The sequence below is a fragment of the Argentina anserina genome, chromosome 6 (genome assembly GCF_933775445.1).
Source record: "Argentina anserina chromosome 6, drPotAnse1.1, whole genome shotgun sequence".
NCBI classification, from domain to species: domain Eukaryota; kingdom Viridiplantae; phylum Streptophyta; class Magnoliopsida; order Rosales; family Rosaceae; genus Argentina; species Argentina anserina.
Window position 1 is genome coordinate 28,302,247 of NC_065877.1, and position 20,860 is coordinate 28,323,106.

At 37.4% G+C, this 20,860-nt stretch overlaps 2 protein-coding genes across 2 annotated transcripts; one reads left to right on the top strand and one right to left on the bottom strand.

Annotated features, from left to right (window-relative positions):
• The first annotated feature begins 9,473 nt into the window (after nucleotides 1-9,473).
• On the top strand, nucleotides 9,474-14,490 carry LOC126800916 (beta-amyrin synthase-like). The gene is made up of 12 exons (XM_050528342.1): nucleotides 9,474-9,598; nucleotides 9,933-10,175; nucleotides 11,252-11,437; nucleotides 11,562-11,849; nucleotides 11,956-12,040; nucleotides 12,131-12,297; nucleotides 12,400-12,588; nucleotides 12,685-12,918; nucleotides 13,007-13,129; nucleotides 13,229-13,384; nucleotides 13,483-13,851; nucleotides 13,974-14,490. Exons 2-12 carry the CDS (start codon nucleotides 9,975-9,977, stop codon nucleotides 14,253-14,255), a joined length of 2,280 nt encoding a protein of 759 aa, XP_050384299.1. The 5' UTR covers nucleotides 9,474-9,598; nucleotides 9,933-9,974; the 3' UTR covers nucleotides 14,256-14,490.
• A 4,782-nt stretch (nucleotides 14,491-19,272) lies between these two features.
• LOC126800917 (polygalacturonase QRT3-like) lies at nucleotides 19,273-20,730 on the bottom strand. The gene has a single exon (XM_050528343.1). The coding sequence runs from the start codon at nucleotides 20,728-20,730 to the stop codon at nucleotides 19,273-19,275; it is 1,458 nt and encodes a 485-aa protein (XP_050384300.1).
• Between the last annotated feature and the right edge of the window lie 130 nt (nucleotides 20,731-20,860).

The window sequence follows — 20,860 nt, forward strand, 5'->3', positions numbered from 1 at the left end:
TACACTCTAATACCCTAAACCCTAAATCCTAAATCATAAATCCTAAACCATATACTCTAAAACCATATACCCTATACTCTATACCCTAAACCCTACACTCTAAACTCTAAACTTTAAACCCGAAATTCTAGTTCAAAATCATCAATACCCATGAAGATCATTTCACAAATAATAAAAATATGTAAAATTATAATTTTGGTGTAATAAATCAACGTGTCAAAATATAACATGTAAATAGTACCACTGAATATTGTCACGTGGTCCTTCGGAAATATTGAAAAATTTCTCCTGGGATCAAGTATTTACATTATTGGTTGATTAATTGAATACTTGATGATGAAAATGTGCCGGCTATTGTGAGTATTGCCCCTGCTTAATCTTTTCTCGGGATCTTGCGCAATTTGATTAATGCAGGTTATGCAGCTCAATTTTTGTTGTCCTGTCTTTTGCAAATTAAATCTTGCATGCAATGCGAGGGAAATATAATGAGGGCTAAAAGAATAAACAACGATGAGAGATCCAAATTTCAATAATGCCTAGCTGGACGTACATCGTTTGAAGTACAGCATCAAGAATTCAGGAGTTTATATTTTTTTTTCAATCTGATGTGGTCGAATTTGTTAGAGAAATTATAGTTTTTAATATGAACTGCATCCATGAAACAAACGAGTGATTCCTACAAATAAAACAATGCCAGGAACAATAATGAAAGATAAAAGAAAACATTTTATATGTACTAATTAATTATCAATGACCAATAATATTGGCCGACTAAAACTTCTTCTGGGTTGGTTTTAGCGTCTGGAAGTTTAGGGTTTTGGAGCATCCCTCTTGTCACTGCAGGCATGGTGTTATCTAGCTAGTTCGGTACTTCAGGGCATCATGCCAATTTCCTTTACATGTATAAAGTTAGAGGGTTTTAGATTAGATTAAGAACGCAGTGGGCTTAATCCCTGTGGCTAATGATTAAAAGATATTTAATCAGCAATGTGATTTGGGCCATAGAGAGCCTAATGTAATGAGGTTGCAGAGCTTAAACAGTTCAATGAAGCAAGCAAAAACTGTGGCAGCGAGCCGAAGGTAGCCCTGTCTTATATGGTAGATGGATGTATGACATGCAAATATTTATAATTGATTGAATAAAATTACCACATTAACAATAATTTTATTAAATTAAATTATGACATTGACAACAAAATTATTATATTCATTTTACACATTTATATATAATTGAACAAATTATCATCATTATAATAATTTTTAAAAAAACTTATAAAATATTATAAGTAAAGTAATTACCTATAACAGAACTATAATTACTTAAATAATTATTTGTTTTTAATACAACGACAATAAATTTAGGGTGGTGTTATTGACACACCCATTTTTACTACTAAGTACTAACACACCCCTTTCTACAAATTTCCCAAACTATCCTTTTTTTTTCAACTCCCTTCCTTTCTTTCTCACTCTCGTCAGTCGTCCCTCACCCTCAAACTCTCTCTTTCACCATCAATGACGACCTCGAACTATCCACTGACCTCACCAAGTTGTCGAGCCAGCGCTGGAAGCTCTCGCCCTTGAAGAAACCAATAGTGTAGATCTCGACAGTGATCTCTCTTCTTTGAATGACGCTGCCAACCTGCCACCACTAGAACACCACGGACAAAAGCTTCTGGTTCTCAAACTCTCGTTCGCACTTTCGTGTTCGTCGACGATGTTGAGGCTGTCTCCTCTCACATCCTCTCAGTCCGTCAATTCATCTTTTATTATTCATATGTTTCAGTCTAAACTTGAAATTCCAAGATCGAATTATATGAATTTTAATGATTTTGATGTTGATTATGTGGATTTGATTGGGTGATGATTGTGGATGGATTTGTGATTTTGCAGAGTTGCTTGGCTTTGAGATATGAGCTATGTAACACTAACACTGACACTTCTAAGGTTGGAGTGTCAAAGTGTCTGACACGTCCCTGACACTTTGACTGACACGTCACGTCATCATTTTAGATATAAAAAAAAACAGAAAAACAAAAAGAAAAAAAGACCCAAATTTTGTTTTAGCCTCATCATTTTCATTTTTTTTTCTTAGATTTATTTCTTTTAAATTGTTATAAAATAAAATGAATTTGAATCTTCAATTTAATATTATTTATGTGTTTTATATTTCTTTTATACATTAATAAATATATTAAATTATATGTAAATTGTTATAGACACGTTTGTCATAATCTAGATTTTTTAGATTTCTTTTGTCACACTATCACGATTTCCCTATTGGCGTCGGTGTCGTGCTGCATAGGATATGAGGCTTTGCTGTTGCGAGATCTCGAGTCCACTAAGCAATGGCTAAAGGTTCGACATCTGCCAGTCCTTGGTCCTACTTCATCAGAAGTTCACGATCTGACCTGCGAAATCTCTCTCTCTCTCTCTCTCTCTCTCTCTACCCAGCATTATAGATTTATCATTTATAGCAACGAACACAGCAGTACAGCCCATAATTACCTAAAGGTTCCACATCTGCCAGTCCTTGGTCCTACTTCATCAGAAGTTCACGATCTGACCTGCGAAAATCTCTCTCTCTCTCTCTCTCTCTCTCTCTACCCAGCATTATAGATTTATCATTTATAGCAACGAACACAGCAGTACAGCCCATAATTAATCCGTCTCTAGAATTTGCATTCTCCAAGTAGGTCGCTAAATCGAATTCTCAGTGTAGTATAGTCAGGTTAACAGGTTAATTAACTGATCGAGATCAGGTTAATGGCTTTCATACGAAGTCTTATATATTTCTCAAATGAATATAAGCCATTAAGACTTCGTGTTCTCGCGTCCTCTGATAAGATTCCAACGCAACTAAACACATACCTATTAACCAGCATATTTACAGTGGGAAACCTAATTTGCCAAGTTTGGAATAAAATTATAGGTAAGTATTAATCAAACAAATTAACAAACATCAAATGTTAGATGTCTTGAGTGCATGGCTCTTTGTAATATTGAATTAGGTACTTGGATATCATGACGATTGACGAATGAATTCATCTCCAAAACAAAACGTGAAAATAAAAACAGAAAAAGACAGCCTTTCCGTTCAATTTCATAATCATATCACTTTCTCTGATAATAGCCAACTCGATCGATTTTTAATTTATTATAGGACAATAATGATATGAAAAGGAAAACCACAATTAGTTCATTACTGTCTAAATGGAATTAATAAACATAGCAAGAATCACGGGGTGTGATGTAGTGGTTTCTGACCGCGCCAACTTTTTGACCAGAGCTTAAACGTGTCATTGGTCAGGTGTTTGATCGTTGGCGGAGACATTACACACCTCTTTGTTTTTAACTGGCCACAATATGGGTCTAAGTTTGGGCATTAAGGACATTATTGTGGCCAGGGCATCCGGTGAAATTTCGGGTCAGAACAATTTCACATGGGCTCCGTCAGGGATTAGTCCCACGCTGGAGGTATTACCTTCGGTCGTGGGGATACTCTGATGCCCGGTTTCTAGACTGGTATCTTCGCTTCAATATGCAACGGTGTACTACCGTGGAGCATTGGGGGTTGTCCTCGGTTGGGTGCCTTCATGCCCCACATAGGAAAAATGACTTGGAATTGAAAAAAAAACATAGCAAGTGACCAAGTAATTTTCGGGCTACCTTGCTATGGCTCCCATGAAAGGCAAAGATCGCCTAAATTTGCCACATATCTACCAATTAAGTTATCAAGTATACCTAATTCAGCAACGTACTACATATATACTCCATGTCTTCATAAGAGGAGAGTAGAACAAGACTTGATCACTTTGAAGAAGAAGAAGCTACCAATGTACTCATGAATACCAAAGCTCAGCTTTCTGATAATTATATATACAGCCAAGTTTAAAAGAGAATCTTTACACAATCCCCCTACCTCTTCATCACCAAATCATGTGCTTCTTAATCTTTCTCACTATCCCAGGATTAGTGTTCTCGATTTGTACAAAGGAGAACCATGCCGTGAGAGAAAGAAGTAAGCCTATACAAATACCAATAGAGTCCCACTAAATCACGTTTATGATCCATAATGACTTATTTCCTTGCATCTAATATACATGTATATACATCCCCTAGCTACATGTTATTGACGGGGGCTCGATCGGGGAGTATCAGAGTATGACTACAAAATGGCATCACATCAAACTGTTTTTGATACCAAGTACTATAAGGTAGACAGAGTATGGTATATATATCATGATCGAGTGGTCTTGGGGGACATTCGATATCATGATCGAGTAGTCTTCCGGGTCAAGCAGGTGTGAACTACAACAGAACAACTAGATTCTATTTAATTGGATGAAGACTTATGAGGCTGTGATGCAGTAGGACGTCCAATTTGACAGTACGTAAGTGGCCGAACTTGAAACAAAATTAACTAATACACATCAAAATTTCGAACTTACTACTAATAAATACGGAATTATACCATCTGTATGAACATATTCAGAACTCGCGGAGGCCATGCCATCGTCTCACTCCTTAAAAGATCCGTGCGCGCGCCCCTGCCCATATATCAGACCTCCTGCTAACAGATCGATCAACATGCTCCGGATCATCATTATATACATAATTACATATATATACACACACGCTATATATATATATATATATATATATATTCTACAAGTAAGCATATATATCAGCATATGCAACTACTAATTAAACAAATGTTTAATAATAGTACGTGACTGAATGATAGATAAAAGTACGTTCTGCGGGATTATTCAAGAATCCTCCAAGGTATATATAACAAAAGCAGGAATCTTTTAGTATCAGTGGTAGCTCAAAATGTTCAAGAGGTTGGTTCCAAGAAGGAGCATATGTATATAGATTGGAGTCACTGGACTTAATCGCTAACTAGCTAAACTATTGGATATTTTACTTTCCAAATTAACGGATATGTATGATTGCGAATATGAAAGTGAGTGCGAATCGGAAAGGGCTAGGAGGAGTAAACTAAGACGTTGATATAGACTATAATATTGCGCGCCTTGCATTGTTTATAATTTAATGAAAAAAGGTTACAGCCCGCGTTGTTTGAATAATGTCATATACTAGTAGTTGGTAACTTGGTATTATTATCATGACAAGGAAAATTAACAATTTTCTTGAGAAGGACAGTACCAAATAGTGGAATCAATATTCATTATTGCTTTTCTAAATCACCAGACCAAAAGAAAAATAATAAAAGATAAGATCTCAAGTATCACGTGTATATATATATATATATATATATATATATATTATCCAAGAAGCCGGTGATCATCTTGGCCTGAAAACAAAAAAAACAGCAGCTAATTTTCAGGGTTTTTTATTTATTGGGACAATTTGAAGAATCGAATTACAGTAACACGAACATATGAAAGCGCATGTGTTGGATGGACAAGATCTTTGCAAAACTTGTGAAGAAATCAAACCAGATATATATGATCAGAAATATTATATGTTAACAAAATATTTGGCTAATTGGCTTTGCTCTCTCTCTCTCTCAATTATTTTCATTAAACGTTGACAAAGCATGTGACTTCTAGTTACAACGATGAACAGTTTCCTAAACTAATTAAATGTTCTCGATCACATTGTGCAAAGGTTGGAACTACTTTCGTGACAAACAACATTTTCGGTTGATCATCTTAATGGGACATGGCTCCCGTGCTCATATATAGGGACTGATATTTGTCATTGTTTTCTCCAAGTCGTGTCGTCCTTTTGATTAGAAACTAATTCACCTTTTAGGTATGTAAATGCATGATCAGATGATCTTGTCCTTCTATATGTTGATACATATGTTAGAGCAGAGACTGCGCGCCAACAATTTCTCTATTTTTTATGCATTATAAAGAAGCAATAAATAAAGATTTTCAATGACTATTACTCTAGACGGATATGAGCATATAATATGACGTTCTTAATATGTTATCTCTCTCATTTAGCTTAGTTATTCTCTTAATATTGTCTATTTTAACTTAGGTTATTGTTTTTATGTACATTTGAGCAAAATAAGAGGAATATATATTTAAAGGACCAAAAGGAGTAATAAAACCCGAAATCAGGGTTTTGTGTTTGCAGAACAATCAACTTCGACGGAGCACAGCGGGCAATATACATGGATAAAAATTATGAGTAATATATCGATGAAAATCGCTATGCGTCTACTTTCCAGTGCCGTTGGAATCACAGTAATATAAAATTTGCTAGAGAAAGTTATGATACATTTAGTGAGCGAAGGTCAGTCTGGCCGAGAATCACATTGTGGATCAAAGTTCTATTTTGAGGCTCAGACCACTCCATATAGCCTATGGACGAGTTGTTAGGTTTTTTTTTTTACCCCAATTACTTCAGGAATACAGAGAGGACTTATTCTATAAATAAGAGAGAAGGAGCTGCCAACGGGGACTTATTCTAGAGAATGCTTTTAACGAAAAGTGTGTTTCACGGCGTTAAATAATTTCATTTGATATCTTCATAATTTTATTTGTTTCTTTATTCTTACGTTACACAAAAATCTCCCCATTGTTTCTTTATTTATCGTTTATTCCATCTTGTACACATAACGTTTTCATCATTGTTTTTGTTTTGCAGATTGACGTGAAATCAAAGTGTCCCTCAAATCCCTGGCGTTTAACAATCCCTCTTTTATTATACTACGACTGATTACTACAACGAGGGTTTAAATTGTGCGAGCATTTTGGTCACATCATAAACTTACCGTAGAGAAGGTAGTTTTGGTTTAGTCCCGTGTATGTTTGCACTTTTAAGTCTTTTGTAAGAAGGTCTAAGTGTGCTTGTACCATAATTGCGTGTCAGATAAGTAGATCTATAAGTATATAGGATATGATATGGTTTTACTTGCATTGGAGTTCGCTAGAATTTTTGTAAGCGTGGTGATAGATGCATGGTTGTATGTTTTTAATCTATGAAATGCAATTCTCATTAAAAAATAATAATGCTTCAACTCCAACATATTCTCCAATTAGAGGTTTCTACAAAATCCCTATATTTATTCTTACAGAAATTTTATATGCACTCCATTAATTTCTTAATACACTCTATTAATCTTAATTTTATATAAAGAAATTCAAATACGATGAGTGTATCAGGAGGTTTGTGGAGTGTATATAAGATTTCTCTTCTTCTTAAAACTTTAGAGAATGTTGTAAATTTAGAGAATTTTGGTTGCCTAATTTTTCGCTTTTTTTTTCTTGTTTAATTTTTTTTAGATGCTATTAAGCTTTTAGACAATTAGATGTAATGATTATATATTCAATTGGCTCACACAAACAAACATACACACATCAACTGATTTTTACACCCAACTACCATGATAAACACCACCGCCCTCGCTTCCACAAACCCGTTTTCTCTTTGCTTAACGTCCTTACAGACCTTATTTATATAGCTGACCCTCCAAAAACTTAAGTCACTCGCACTCGAAATATGAGGTGTTTATATCCATACCACACACATTAATCAAATGTGAAAACCGAAATATAATGTAGTTTGCTTTGATTTGTCTCTTAGCAAAATAGGCCTTAGATTTCGTCAATTTGGATGTGCAGCATATAAACTTTGAATTGGAGCTGTCTCCGGTGGTTGGTATAGAGAGAACCCCATCTGACGTCTTTTGCTTGAAGAACTCACCAACTTTGAATGGATCATGTTGTAATTGTAATCTATTATCATTGCCCCTCGTTAGATTATGGAGTGTACGTACATATATCAGAAACTAATTAGTGTTAAATTTTGGGGGTGTCATTTGCTGGTTTCCAGGAAAGTGTCAATGCGATAATTAGTTTATATGTATTACTGGGTTTAGACAAAATCTATATTTAAAATACGATCTTTATATTATTCCTGGTAATGAGGATTTGCATATTTATATAAAATGAAAAGAGGGAATGGGTAGAGCACTGGCGTGGAAAAGTCAAGCCCGCCAATGCTACCACTGTTGGTAGGAGATGGAGTGCTGTTGGTATGATTGGAAGACCAGCTTCAACAAATACATATATTGATCCATCACTACGCAGTCAACATTTTCTCACTGGAAAAACAGATATAAGAGCAGTAGTCAAACTTGTTGTTCTGTATAGCTAGTAATATATTACTAGTGCAAAGGGCAGTGATAAAATTGGTTTTAGTAAACTAGTGTGCGTTAGTTCATAATTGAACATCCTTGCTTTGAATGAGTGAGCTGTGAGCATGACATACCAAATGAATACATCCGGCAAAGTTTGATCTATTGGTCGGTATAGTCTCTTATGGGACTTCAAGGAGAGTTCAAATCATAAAACACTCGTCGTAACATTTCAATCTTTACTAAATAAAAAATATTTTTTTTCAAAAAGAAATGGTTGTGATATAAAAAAGTAAAACCATGCATGTTACAACTTAAAAGATAAAATGAAGTAGCCGTATTGAACATAAAGAAACAAAGTTCATTGACGAGGCTGGCCACGAGCTGATTCTTTGAGCTCTGACCAGCCTCCATCAACTTTTACTTAGCTCTACCCCAATGAGTAGACATTATAATTTTTTCCTACTCGAGTCATTTAAAAAAAATCTATATCTATACTACTATTATAAAGCCAGCACTCTCCAAAATCACCAAAATATATTTCGGGTATAATACTCTCTTTATAAGACTCAATTGCACAAATGATTATGTGTTATAAAAATCAAAATAGATGTAACCACAAATATAATTTTTTTTCATCATTACACAATAACTAATAAATTAACATGCACATTGCACGAGTACAAGTCTAGTGCAATATAAAAAACACATAAAAGAAATGGAAAAAATGATGGAACACAATTCTATTTTAATTATGATGATTTTTTGTGATATGGTGAGCCGATATTTACATTCCATCTTATGGAAGTTTGGGAGACAACAATAAAGTAGAGCCAAAATGTGGCACAATGCCTCTAAATTTGGCAACTTCTTAGATAATTAGTGTTATTCGCTGTTCACCATGTATTTTTTGGTGAAAACATACACTATTACTCTTTTAGCTTAGGGTTTCGAAAATTTTAAAACCGGTTTTGGACATGCAAATCCGTTAACCATATATGTGAAACACCTGTTTTTGCTAAAATCTAAAATATTTATCTACACGCAGAATTTAACCCAAAAAAAGAAATTTAAATTGTTGAAAAACAACATATCGACGATCTTGGCTGGAGAAAACACCAAAGTTGACCATGAAATTATTTCCTTTCACCTATTTCTAAATTTTGTTTCCTCCCACTTTTATTTATGGGGTCAATAATGCTCTCCTTGTTGCGCACAAAAAACACGCACACTAACTCACTCGACATCTTGACAAAAAAAAAACTCACTCGACACAGAATAAAATATGAACACGGTGAACTATAATTTATTGTCCTCTCCAACCTTCCTATCTATATAGTGTGAGCATCCCGTGCATCTCAAACATCACAATTCGCATTCTCTCCATCTCTGCCAAACCAACAACTCCTCTCTTCCCTTCAGTACTTTCGTCTCCGACTCCATCATCAGTGACCGGTTCAGAAATCAGATCGGCCGGTAAGTCCTCAGCAGCCACCTTATATTATATTCACACAGCTTTTCACTACTACCCATCTCTGATCTCCAGCAGCTCAGTTATATTTATGGTCATTACAAAGAGAGTCTGGATAGAATTGAAGAGCTTTGATCTAGTACTTGAACCCCATCTGAGTTTGCAATTAGCTTATGAGGGAGCTCATTTGGGTGGTTGGAAACATATATGTGAAGAACGGGTGGATATATATTTGTATATACGTAGTGACTAGTGATCACTTATACGTGTGCTTAAGGTTGTTCAAAGTTTCTGAACTAGCGTACTAATTTCATTACATTTCATTTCATATATATGCAGTATATTGAAGGTTTTTTTTTGTCGAACTACTAAGAAAAGAAGATGTGGAGGATTAAGTTCGGAGAGGGTGCCAATGACCCTTTGCTCTTCAGCACAAACAACTTCCATGGAAGGCAGACATGGGAATTCGACCCTGATGCAGGCACACCGGAAGAGCGCGCCGAGGTTGAGGCCGCTCGTGAGAATTTCTACCAAAATCGCTACAAGGTTGCTCCCAGCAGTGACCTCCTCTGGCGTTTTCAGGTACTAATTCCGATCAGCCATGTTTTTTCTCACTACAAAATATAAAAATTATTTCTCAACTAATGCAAAATTTAAATAACAGACCAAATTACTAATGCTACACATTTCAGAGATTAAATATAGATATCAAGAAGATTATGTCATATGTTTTCGCAGACAACAAGGAAGATTGTGTTCAGCAGTTCAGCTAAACATGGTGAATTATTAACTAACTGCACAACCTGGAATAGCTATCAATGAAAATAAATTAAGCACAAAATTCTAACCCAGATCCTTTCTTTTGTCCTATACTCCTAAATGAATTCGTGTTAATTACTTAGTACGTTTAGTGACGTTTATTCCCCCTCTAAGTTAGGTCAAACATGTGACAAAATATTGTACCAAAAAAAATTGTTTTTTTTTTCAATTTATCTGACTGGTCAGCTTTTGTGAACTAGGGGAAGTCTAGTTGTGTGCCTAGTTGGCACGTTTCCATCGGCACGTCTCTTATCTTTAGAATTTTCATTTCCTCCTCGTTTTAATTAGTCAAACAAAGTTGGCCCGTTCTAGTTGTGTGCCTAGTTTTAACAATTCCTGAATTAGAAAATACATATGATCATGCTACCTAACATTCAGTTTAATTAGTCCAACCTGATTAAACATTAGTGCCTAATGATCATCTAGGTCTATTTGATTATTTCTATACCCACCAACACCAAGTTCCAAAGTTTTGATGGAGTCATGGAGACTTCAATTCATAATTTTGGTTTAAGAAAATACCGAAAAGTTACCTTCTGAATTAATTTTTGAAAAGAACAAGTTCAAACACAGAGGAGGACAGAGTTGGGGGGTTTAAGGTCCCAGGCCAAAGTATGAGGTTGCTGGGTGGGCAGCATTTGTCTTTTTTTTTATAGAGAATGAAATACAAAATGTCCATTAAAACTTGGGAGATAAGATATCATAATCTAACTGTTAGCAAATTAAAATGGACTAGGTGGTGATGCGATACATTGATAGAGATATGTGCCACCTCTTCTAGTTTTTGAGTGTGACTTTTTTAGAAGTTCTAATATTTAATTTTGTTTGCCTAATTGCAGATGCTGAGAGAGAGAAACTTCAAGCAAGAAATCCCTCCAGTGAGAATTGGGGAAGGTGAGGAAATCACATTTGATCAGGCCACAGCTGCATACAAGAGGGCTGCTACCTTCTGGAATGCCTTGCAGTCACCCCATGGCCACTGGCCTGCTGAGAATGCTGGCCCAAACTTCTACTTTCCTCCCTTGGTAAGTTGCCAGCCAATAAATTATTTTTACAGTAATCAAATGAGTTGATGACAGTAAAATTTGGGTCCCTGGTGAAAATGCATTTTACAGATGACTAATTGATGTACATTTTCTTCATATGCAGGTCATGAGTGTGTACATACCAGGATATCTCAATGTTGTTTTCTCGGCTGAGCACAAGAAGGAAATCTTGCGGTACACATACAACCATCAGAATGAAGATGGTGGCTGGGGATTGCACATTGCAGGGCCTAGTATGATGTTCACTACATGTCTCAACTACTGTATGATGCGTATTCTCGGAGAAGGCCCTGAGGGTGGTCGTGACAATGCCTGTGCAAGGGCCCGGAAATGGATTCTTGACCGTGGCGGTGCACAATATTCTGCTTCATGGGGAAAGACCTGGATGGCGGTATGAAATACTTATAAACTTCTACATTTATATGCTGAATTTTTGTTATGAACTTTATGATAATGTCGCATTGTACAAATGGCTGAGTTTACTTGCTGTGTTACAGATACTTGGTGTTTATGATTGGGAAGGAAGCAACCCAATGCCTCCAGAGTTTTGGAGCTACCCTACTCTGCTTCCATTTCATCCATGTAAGCACAATTTTACTTGCTCTCAGATCATTTGTAGTTCCATTGTTTAGTAACTCTCTAGTTCTAACTAAAATTACTTCATATGTGCAGCAAAAATGTTTTGCTACTGTAGGTTGACTTACCTACCCATGTCTTACTTCTATGCAACACGATTTGTTGGCCCAATCACTCCTCTTGTTGAGCAATTGAGACAAGAAATCTACAATGAGCCTTACGATCAAATCAATTGGAGTCAAGTGCGCCATCATTGTGCAAAGGTGAGTTCATCATTTTGTTGCTGAATGCTGATCTCATACCATCATGGGACTATATTCACATTCACAAACTGACTGTAGTATACTATGTTTTAACTAATGCAGGAAGATAACTATTATCCCCATGGAAGAGTACAACGATTTATGTGGGATAGTCTTTACAATGTCTGTGAGCCTCTTCTCAAAATGTGGCCCTTTAAGAAGATCAGAGATAATGCTGTTCAATTCACCATTGACCAAATTCATTACGAAGATGAAAACAGTCGCTACATTACTATTGGATGTGTTGAAAAGGTATGTAGAATGTGATAAACCTCGTCATCAGTGTATATGTCCTGGAGCTGGCTCAATTCTAATGATCTAATGACTATTGCCATTTGATTTTGACAGCCATTGATGATGCTTGCTTGTTGGGCTGAGGATCCTAGTGGAGAAGCTTTCAAAAAGCATCTCCCTAGAGTTACTGATTATGTTTGGCTCGGTGAAGATGGTATCAAGATGCAGAGTTTTGGTAGTCAGTCATGGGATTGTGCTCTTGTGATTCAAGCATTGCTTTGTGGGAATCTCAACAATGAATTTTCACCTACACTTAAGCTGGCACATGATTTCCTGAAGAGATCTCAGGTACCATATTTTAAGCCCTAAAACAAATTAGTTTCTTATATCTTGTACGGTTGGCCTATAGATTTTAACTTCTTTGAAAATATAATAGGTGAGGATTAATACCTCCGGAGACTATTTGGCACATTTCCGTCACATTTCGAAAGGATGCTGGACTTTCTCTGATCGAGACCATGGATGGCAAGTGTCAGACTGCACTGCAGAAGCATTGAGGGTAATTGAGCTTACTTATTCCAGACTCTTGCACTTAACTCAAGTATGAAGTTAAGAGCATCATAACAGTGGTGCTGACCTTGTAATATGTTTCTTTCAGTGCTGCTGTCTGTTTGCAATGATGTCACCAGAGGTTGTAGGTGAGCCAATGGAAGCTGAGTGTATGTATGATGCTGTCAATGTCATAATGTCACTACAGAGTCCAAATGGTGGTGTATCAGCCTGGGAGCCAACTGGAGCTCCTAAATGGTTGGAGGTAACTTTCGAATTATTTTATACCATCCAGCATTGCAAAGTTTTGATCTTCAAGTGTGTATCATAACATATATATTTCCATTTCTTTTCTCTCTTCAGTGGCTCAACCCTGTTGAATTTCTTGAGGACCTTGTCATTGAATACGAATACATCGAGTGCACTTCATCTTCCATTCAGGCCCTAGTTTTGTTTAGGAAGTTGTACCCTGGTCACAGAAGGAAGGAGATTAACAACTTCATCACAAGGGCAGCAGACTACATTGAAAGCATCCAATACCCTGATGGTTCATGGTATGGAAACTGGGGTATCTGCTTTGTTTATGGAACATGGTTTGCAATCAAAGGACTAGAGGCGGCAGGAAGAACTTATGACAACTGCGAGGCTGTTCGTAAAGGTGTCGACTTCTTGCTCAACTCACAGAGGGAAGATGGTGGTTGGGGAGAGCACTACACCTCATGCACAAACAAGGTACTATTCTTCGTCTGCTTCACCACATAGTACTATCAACAAATCTTAAGATACTTTCACTCTTCTTTATCTCCCTGAAAAACAACTGATGACATTGTCGTTTTGGTTTGTGTTTTGTACAGAAATACACAGCTCAGGACAGTACAAATCTGGTGCAAACCGCCCTTGGATTGATGGGTCTAATTCACGGTCGACAAGCCGAGAGAGATCCAACTCCTATCCACCGTGCCGCAAAGGTGTTGATGAATGGTCAGTTGGATGATGGTGATTTCCCGCAACAAGAACTGATGGGAGTTTTCATGAGGAATGCTATGTTACACTATGCAGCATACAGAAATATCTTCCCATTGTGGGCTCTTGGAGAGTACCGTACTCTAGTGCAATTGCCTACCAAAAGGAATTGAGCATTTTGAATCAAAGGAGAGGATCTTTTATGGATTGGCAATACAACTGGGAACCAATAAAACTTAGTTCTTGGTCATTGTTTACTTTTTTTTTCATGTATATGTAGGGTTTGATGTCTTCTGTAATCGGTGCTGGAAGAATAATATATTCATCTAAATACAGAAGATATATTGTATACAAAAATGTTTCTTGGATGAGGCTCGAAGCTTGAATAATATTAAGTTTTTCTTGCCACTGCTTTCTTCATTTGCTTCAACTCCATTCACTTCATATCTTACAAATAATTATGATGGACTGCATGTGTTCTCCACATTGTTCCTAGAAATTTTGGTTTTACTTGGACTTCAACAATAAGAATGCTCATATAGATACAACAAGAATAACAGTCATCGTCATTGTTCAACAGATAAGAGAGCAGATGGCCGAGGTTAGAGTGGCCGGAAAAGGCCACTTTTGTAGTCGCTCGGAGCCATTCACTAAGCTAAAAAGTTGAAAGGGCTATATCAAATTGAAGATGGGTCTCAGTGTCTCACACATCTTCCAGGTAACAACATTAGCATATCGCAAAAGTATATTTTCCAACAGTGAGCTAGATAGTTCACGAAAACAAACCAGCTATATTTCAATGGTTCATAAGCCCACATACGACCAGAGGTGGCTTATATTAAAGAGCCCGTAACTTGGACTAAACCCAGGTTATAACCTAGCTAGATTGGGTTTTGATTATCATCTCGTGGAATTTTAGACACAAGTGAATGGTACGTACGCTAAGTAGAGTCATTACATATTACGTACGTCCTTTTGATTACTAAAGACCTTCATGCATTACGAACTAGTTGAATTAATTTGTGCTCATTCGATCAGTTGAGCTGGAGTTTTGTTTTTCTTAATTTCTAACAACGGAATCTAACCTATAGCCAAGAAATAGAGCAGGGCATGGAAATGTATGCTTAGACTCATATTAATTAGGAAGAACTTACCTAGCTACCAGCCCGGGTCTGTAACGACCCTAAAATTTCGAGCTTAAAAATTCAAAATTCTAAAGTCGTTAAACACAAAATAATCTCAAATAAATCGAAATCATTAAAGTGTAACAGCGGATCAATTCCGAGTTCTCAACACAACTCAGACAACCAATTATTACAACCCAAATTATAATCCATACATAAAATGGAAATGTAATAATCCTCACAAATCACTCACAAATGAAATTACACAACTTCTCACACACAAATCCACGCTAAAACCTCACCACAAGTAGGATACGAACGACTTCGAGCCTCTGTAGTCGTCACTCAACCTCACTAATCAGCACCTGCAGAATTATCCCCTACACCATCGAATTGGTGCACCGGGATTGTAAACACAAACCCGGTAAGCTTATAGCTCGTATGAGTAAAATCACAATACAGTTCGCATATCAATATATACGAAAGATCACAAAACAACAAATATAAATGCCCTCATGAGTCAATAGTCAGCCCATCTGGTTGACCCAAAGAAATATGAAATAAAACGCTCATGAGGAAATTAAGTAACCCTTCTGGTTACCCAATGCATTTATAATACGGGTACCAAGAACGCTGGTACACATCTGTTACCCCTCTCGTAATACACCGCTGATATTGGATAGCCACCCGCTACCCAACATCCAAAATAACTGAGTACCCATGAGCAGATAACCACCCGTTATCTCAGATGCAGTACTAAGGCAGACAGACTAGAGCTCTAACTGTATCGTAACTTTCGCCCGGCCAAAGGCTAGGTTCCGACTTGCCAAACACGTACAATAATCTCACATCATATTGTACCAAATCACGTCCGAAGACAAATCAACATTTTTAACAATCTCAATGTTAAAATCACATACAATAATCACTCATCATATTGTACGTTTTAAAACTTTCACGATATCACCACAATAAAAATCATAACAGTATATTATATAACAAACTATATATATTCGTATTTATTTACCATTTATACAATATATACATAGTCCACTATATCCTATACATGTCATATTTCATAAACACCTGAAGAATTACGTACAATATTCTCACATCATATTGTACCATTTAAATCACATACTCATGCACAATTTTCTGTCACCGAAATGACTATTGTTAATGAATTAATAACAGTACGTAATTTAATGAACTATATATATATATGTACTTATTACCATTATACTGTATATATGTAGTCCACTAAATTATATACATGTTGTAATTCATTTGATAAACACACTTGCAAAAATGTTGAATCACCACGAGGGTAGATTCGTAATTCAGTGAGATTTTACTCACCTTATAGACTCGAGCGTAATTCCACAATTCTCGATGATAATTCCTTTCCTTGATTTAACGATCACCTTGAAAAGATAAGAAAAGAATTTAGAATCGTTTCGTAAACCTTTAAATGCCGAAACAGTAATAATCGGTTACTGTTAAGCAATTTTTCGGTTTTACGAAATTACTGTTCACTGTTACTATTCCTGGATACTGTACAAATATGCACTTAATACATATTTCTGTACGTATAAATATTATATACGTATTCCTATACGTATAAATATTAATACGTATTTCTGCACGTATAAATATTATATACGTATTTCTGTACGTATAAATATTAATACGTATTTCTGTACGTATATGTACGATTTAAATGTAAATACAAATTCAGTAAATAAAATTTACTAAATTACCCTTTTACAAAATTACTTTTTACATTTACTGAAATTAATTTATATTTACATTTACCGAAGGTAAAATTTAATTACATTTACCGTAGTAAATAAAAATTACATTTACATTTACCGTACACAGTAAATTACCAAAATACCCTTCTGTCAAAACTGTTCCCACCGCCGCACGTGGCGGCGCGTGTGCCACACGCGCCACCTCCGGCGGGCCGCGCGTGGGGCCCACGCGCCGAGGCTAACCACGGCGCGTATCACGCCACCGCCGCCTCCAAAACCACCCTCTTCCTTCCCTCTGCCTTCCCACGGCCTCACACCGTGCCTAGCCCCCTCTACTCGCCCACACGCGCCGCCTAAGGCGGCGGCATCTCCCCCAAAACTTCATCCTCCGATCTCCCTCTAAACGCATCAATCAACCACCAAAATCTCAACAAAGCATCACAACAATCATCCTAGGCTAACCCTCACCTTAATCCAGCTCTTGGATCGTCGAATCGTCGCCGGAGAACTCGCGATGCTGTCGGCGGAAACGCAGAACCTAGGCGACGTTGGTGGAGCTCCGGTACTGCATGCCTGAGTGCGTCGACCTCGGGGTCGACCAAGGAGGGCCGTGCGGTGCTTTCTGGGCAGGCGGTGCAGGCCACGGAGAGGTGGAGGCCGGAGATCGGGGAGAGAGAGTGAAGGTCGGGGAGAGAGAGAGAGAGAGAGAGAGAAAGAGGGAGGCGGGCCGAATGAGGGGTTTCCAATTATGGAAACCCTAATCTCATAAATGCTCTATTTATACTAGTTTCCAAATCGGAAACTAACTTCCGACGTTAATAACTTTTACGTACGGTGTCCGTTTCGAACGTGTCACATACTCACGAACTCGTATCGACGAGTCCTACAATTCTCGTGAAGAAAGTTTTCGCAACCGAGCGACGAAATAAAAGTCGATAAATTTGATCGGAAACGTAACGTTTTCTTATTAAACGTTCTCGGAACGTTTCCGTTTCCGTCTCATAACGTTTGCAAACAATCGAAATCATTTAAACTGAAAATCATGTCTTTATAGAACTCAAATTGATTCAATTAATGTATTTGCAATTTAGGGTTATTACAGGGTCAGGGCCAGCTGACCAAAACCAATAAACCAGTGACACATGCAATCATGCATGTCACTTTGACAATCTAACTGAGAGACTTGACCCAAATTGGGTTTAAAACTCGGAAAGCAGCAGCTTGCTTTCTATCACCAATTCGAGGTACAGTCAAGTTGGAACCTGAATACCTGGTAGAAAACATGTTCAACCTCTGGGTAGCAATTTAATTACCTGTTGAAAAAATCCACCAAGCAAACTGCAAACCAATGGAGAAGATTTTATCGAAGATGAACGGAATGATAGCACGGCATGTTACCCAAACGCAGCCATCAAAATGGTTCGAGTGCGATGGTGGGATAATCCATTCAATCTTCTTTCTAATTTCTCCTTTCTCCCGCCTAACCTGAATCAATAGATCTTTGTTGTTCCTACATCCTAGCCATTAACAGCTTCCGTCTCCTTCCATTTAATTACTTGAAGTTGATTTTGTCAAAGTGAGAGGTGTTAGTATTTCATTGGTTTGGTCAGCTAGGGCTGGTTTTCCAAGTTTTTTCGTATTAGATAAAATTTAAAAAACGGTACTTCAAGTCTAGTCTACTAATTATAGTTACTTAACTTTCCAAACTATCACATTAGTACATAAGCTTTTGAATCCAACCTAACTTAAGTATATGTCGTCAATACTTAGTAAAAACAGAGTTTGCCATTATCAAATTTATAAAGGGTATATAAATATATTTCATCCCCAAAGCATTCCTTTACATCTTCTTCATTTCTGCGATTATATGCCAAAATAGATTCTCTCTCCATAACCTTACCTCTCAATCTGCCATGATTGAAAATCTAACCAATCCACATTAGTATCTTAAGTCAAATAATTCATATACTAAAATGATAGTTTCAAAAATTAAGTAACTATAATTCTCAATTGACTAAGATTGATGTACTGTTCTTCAAATTTTGCCTTCCTATTAATTAAGACTATTGACTCTTCACGAAGTTGGCCAAGCTTCAAAGTCCAATAATAAGACCGTTAGAACATTCTTCAATTACTACATTTTCTAAGAAAGAGAAGTACGGAACGAGACCAGAAAACCAAAGAAATATAAGAAGGAAAATGTATGTTTATGCTATATTTTACGCATACGTACATGATACAGTACGTATTTCACAAAGAACGTCTTTTAGTGTTAACGACTATCTAGCTAGCTCTTAAAGACCCGATGACAATTATACATAGCCAAGCATGCTTTGATCCACTGATACGTGCAATGTGGCTGAGACGGGAACGTCTGATTCTACTGTAACACAATTGTGACTCACATTCCGTAGAATATGGTAAGGAAATGCTGCAGTTGCCTGCAATGTGTATTGCACATTTTGTATCAGGTTAGGGAAGAGGAGGACTTTAGAGAAATCAATTGTCCATGTTGTCCCGTTACTCCACTTTGACCCCTTAGCCACCGTCGATTTAAGGATCATACCACGTACTACGTTTCGATCCACCACAACTTGATCAATAGTTGTGAAATATTGTCCATTTGATTGATCAAACTGGACTATTGGAACACCTGTGTAATCACCTGAGAACATATTGTCAACAATGGTTAGCCCAGAGATAACACCCTTCAAGGATTTGATCATAACAAAGGCATTGCCTAAGAAAAATGATCCGGATATATGGAGTTGCACGGGGTCCTCGGCTACAATGCCCGTGAAATCAAAGTAACAATTCAAGATCCGGGTTTGGGTCAACCCGGGTGACCTTAGATGAATTCCAATCCCACCCCATCCAGTGGCTTTGTTGTAACAATGTACCCCGGTGAAAATATTAGCTTGTCCTTGTACCAATATGCCAATCTCAGCCGAGAATATGACCACATCGGTGATGGAATTGTCGTTACCGTTGATGTTAATTCCAACGCCGGTAAAGTTCTTTTCACCATGGTCGCCTCCGACGTTGATGTGTTGGCCGATGAAGGAGTTTCTAACATATGTTTCATGGCCACCCTGGATCAGTATGCCATTGCTAGTGAATCGTGAAATGTAACAATTGTCTATGGTAGTCCTTAGTGAATTAATAACCGCAATACCACCACCTCTAAAATTTGAGTTCAACATAAGGTCCTTGAGCGTAATGTCCTCATACATTGAAGTGCTTGGCTTTGACCATAACTCGATCAGATAGCCATCGGTCGGAAAATCGTCTGAAGCTAGAAGGGATCCGCCATGCACCATAAAGTTTCCTGCACCGGTGGTGTCTGGTAAACGCAACGGACGGCTGATCTTGTACGTCCCCCCATCAAGATGAAGCTGACTGCCTCCGAGATCGGCGATACCCTCCATCAAGTGTGCCCCTTCAATAGGAGATATGAAGACATCAGAAATAGCTTGCTGGAGTGCTTCGGTGCTGTCCGATATTCCGGTCGGGTCAGCACCATACTCAGTCGCGTGAAGTACACGTGATGATGAAGATGATGATCCTTGAGGACCTGAGGCGGCTACGGTGCGAAGGGTAAGCAATGAAGATTTCATCAAAGCCATGCGCCTGACTGGGTCCTGGGAACTGCTGCCATGAGTACTTGGACTCGGGTATGAGCTCTCTGCATAATTGACATGGAATACAATTACGGACAGAAACCCCATTATCACCTTCACTAACGCAGCAATAAGTTTTCTCTGCATCATGGCTATCACACACGCAGAGAGAGAGAGAGAGTTTTCTGCTTTTCAATAAAAGAAGTCGGTTCTAATAGAGAGAGACAGAGTTGTCTGCTTTTCCATAAAAGAAGTCGGTTCTAATATATAGGCATGGAAA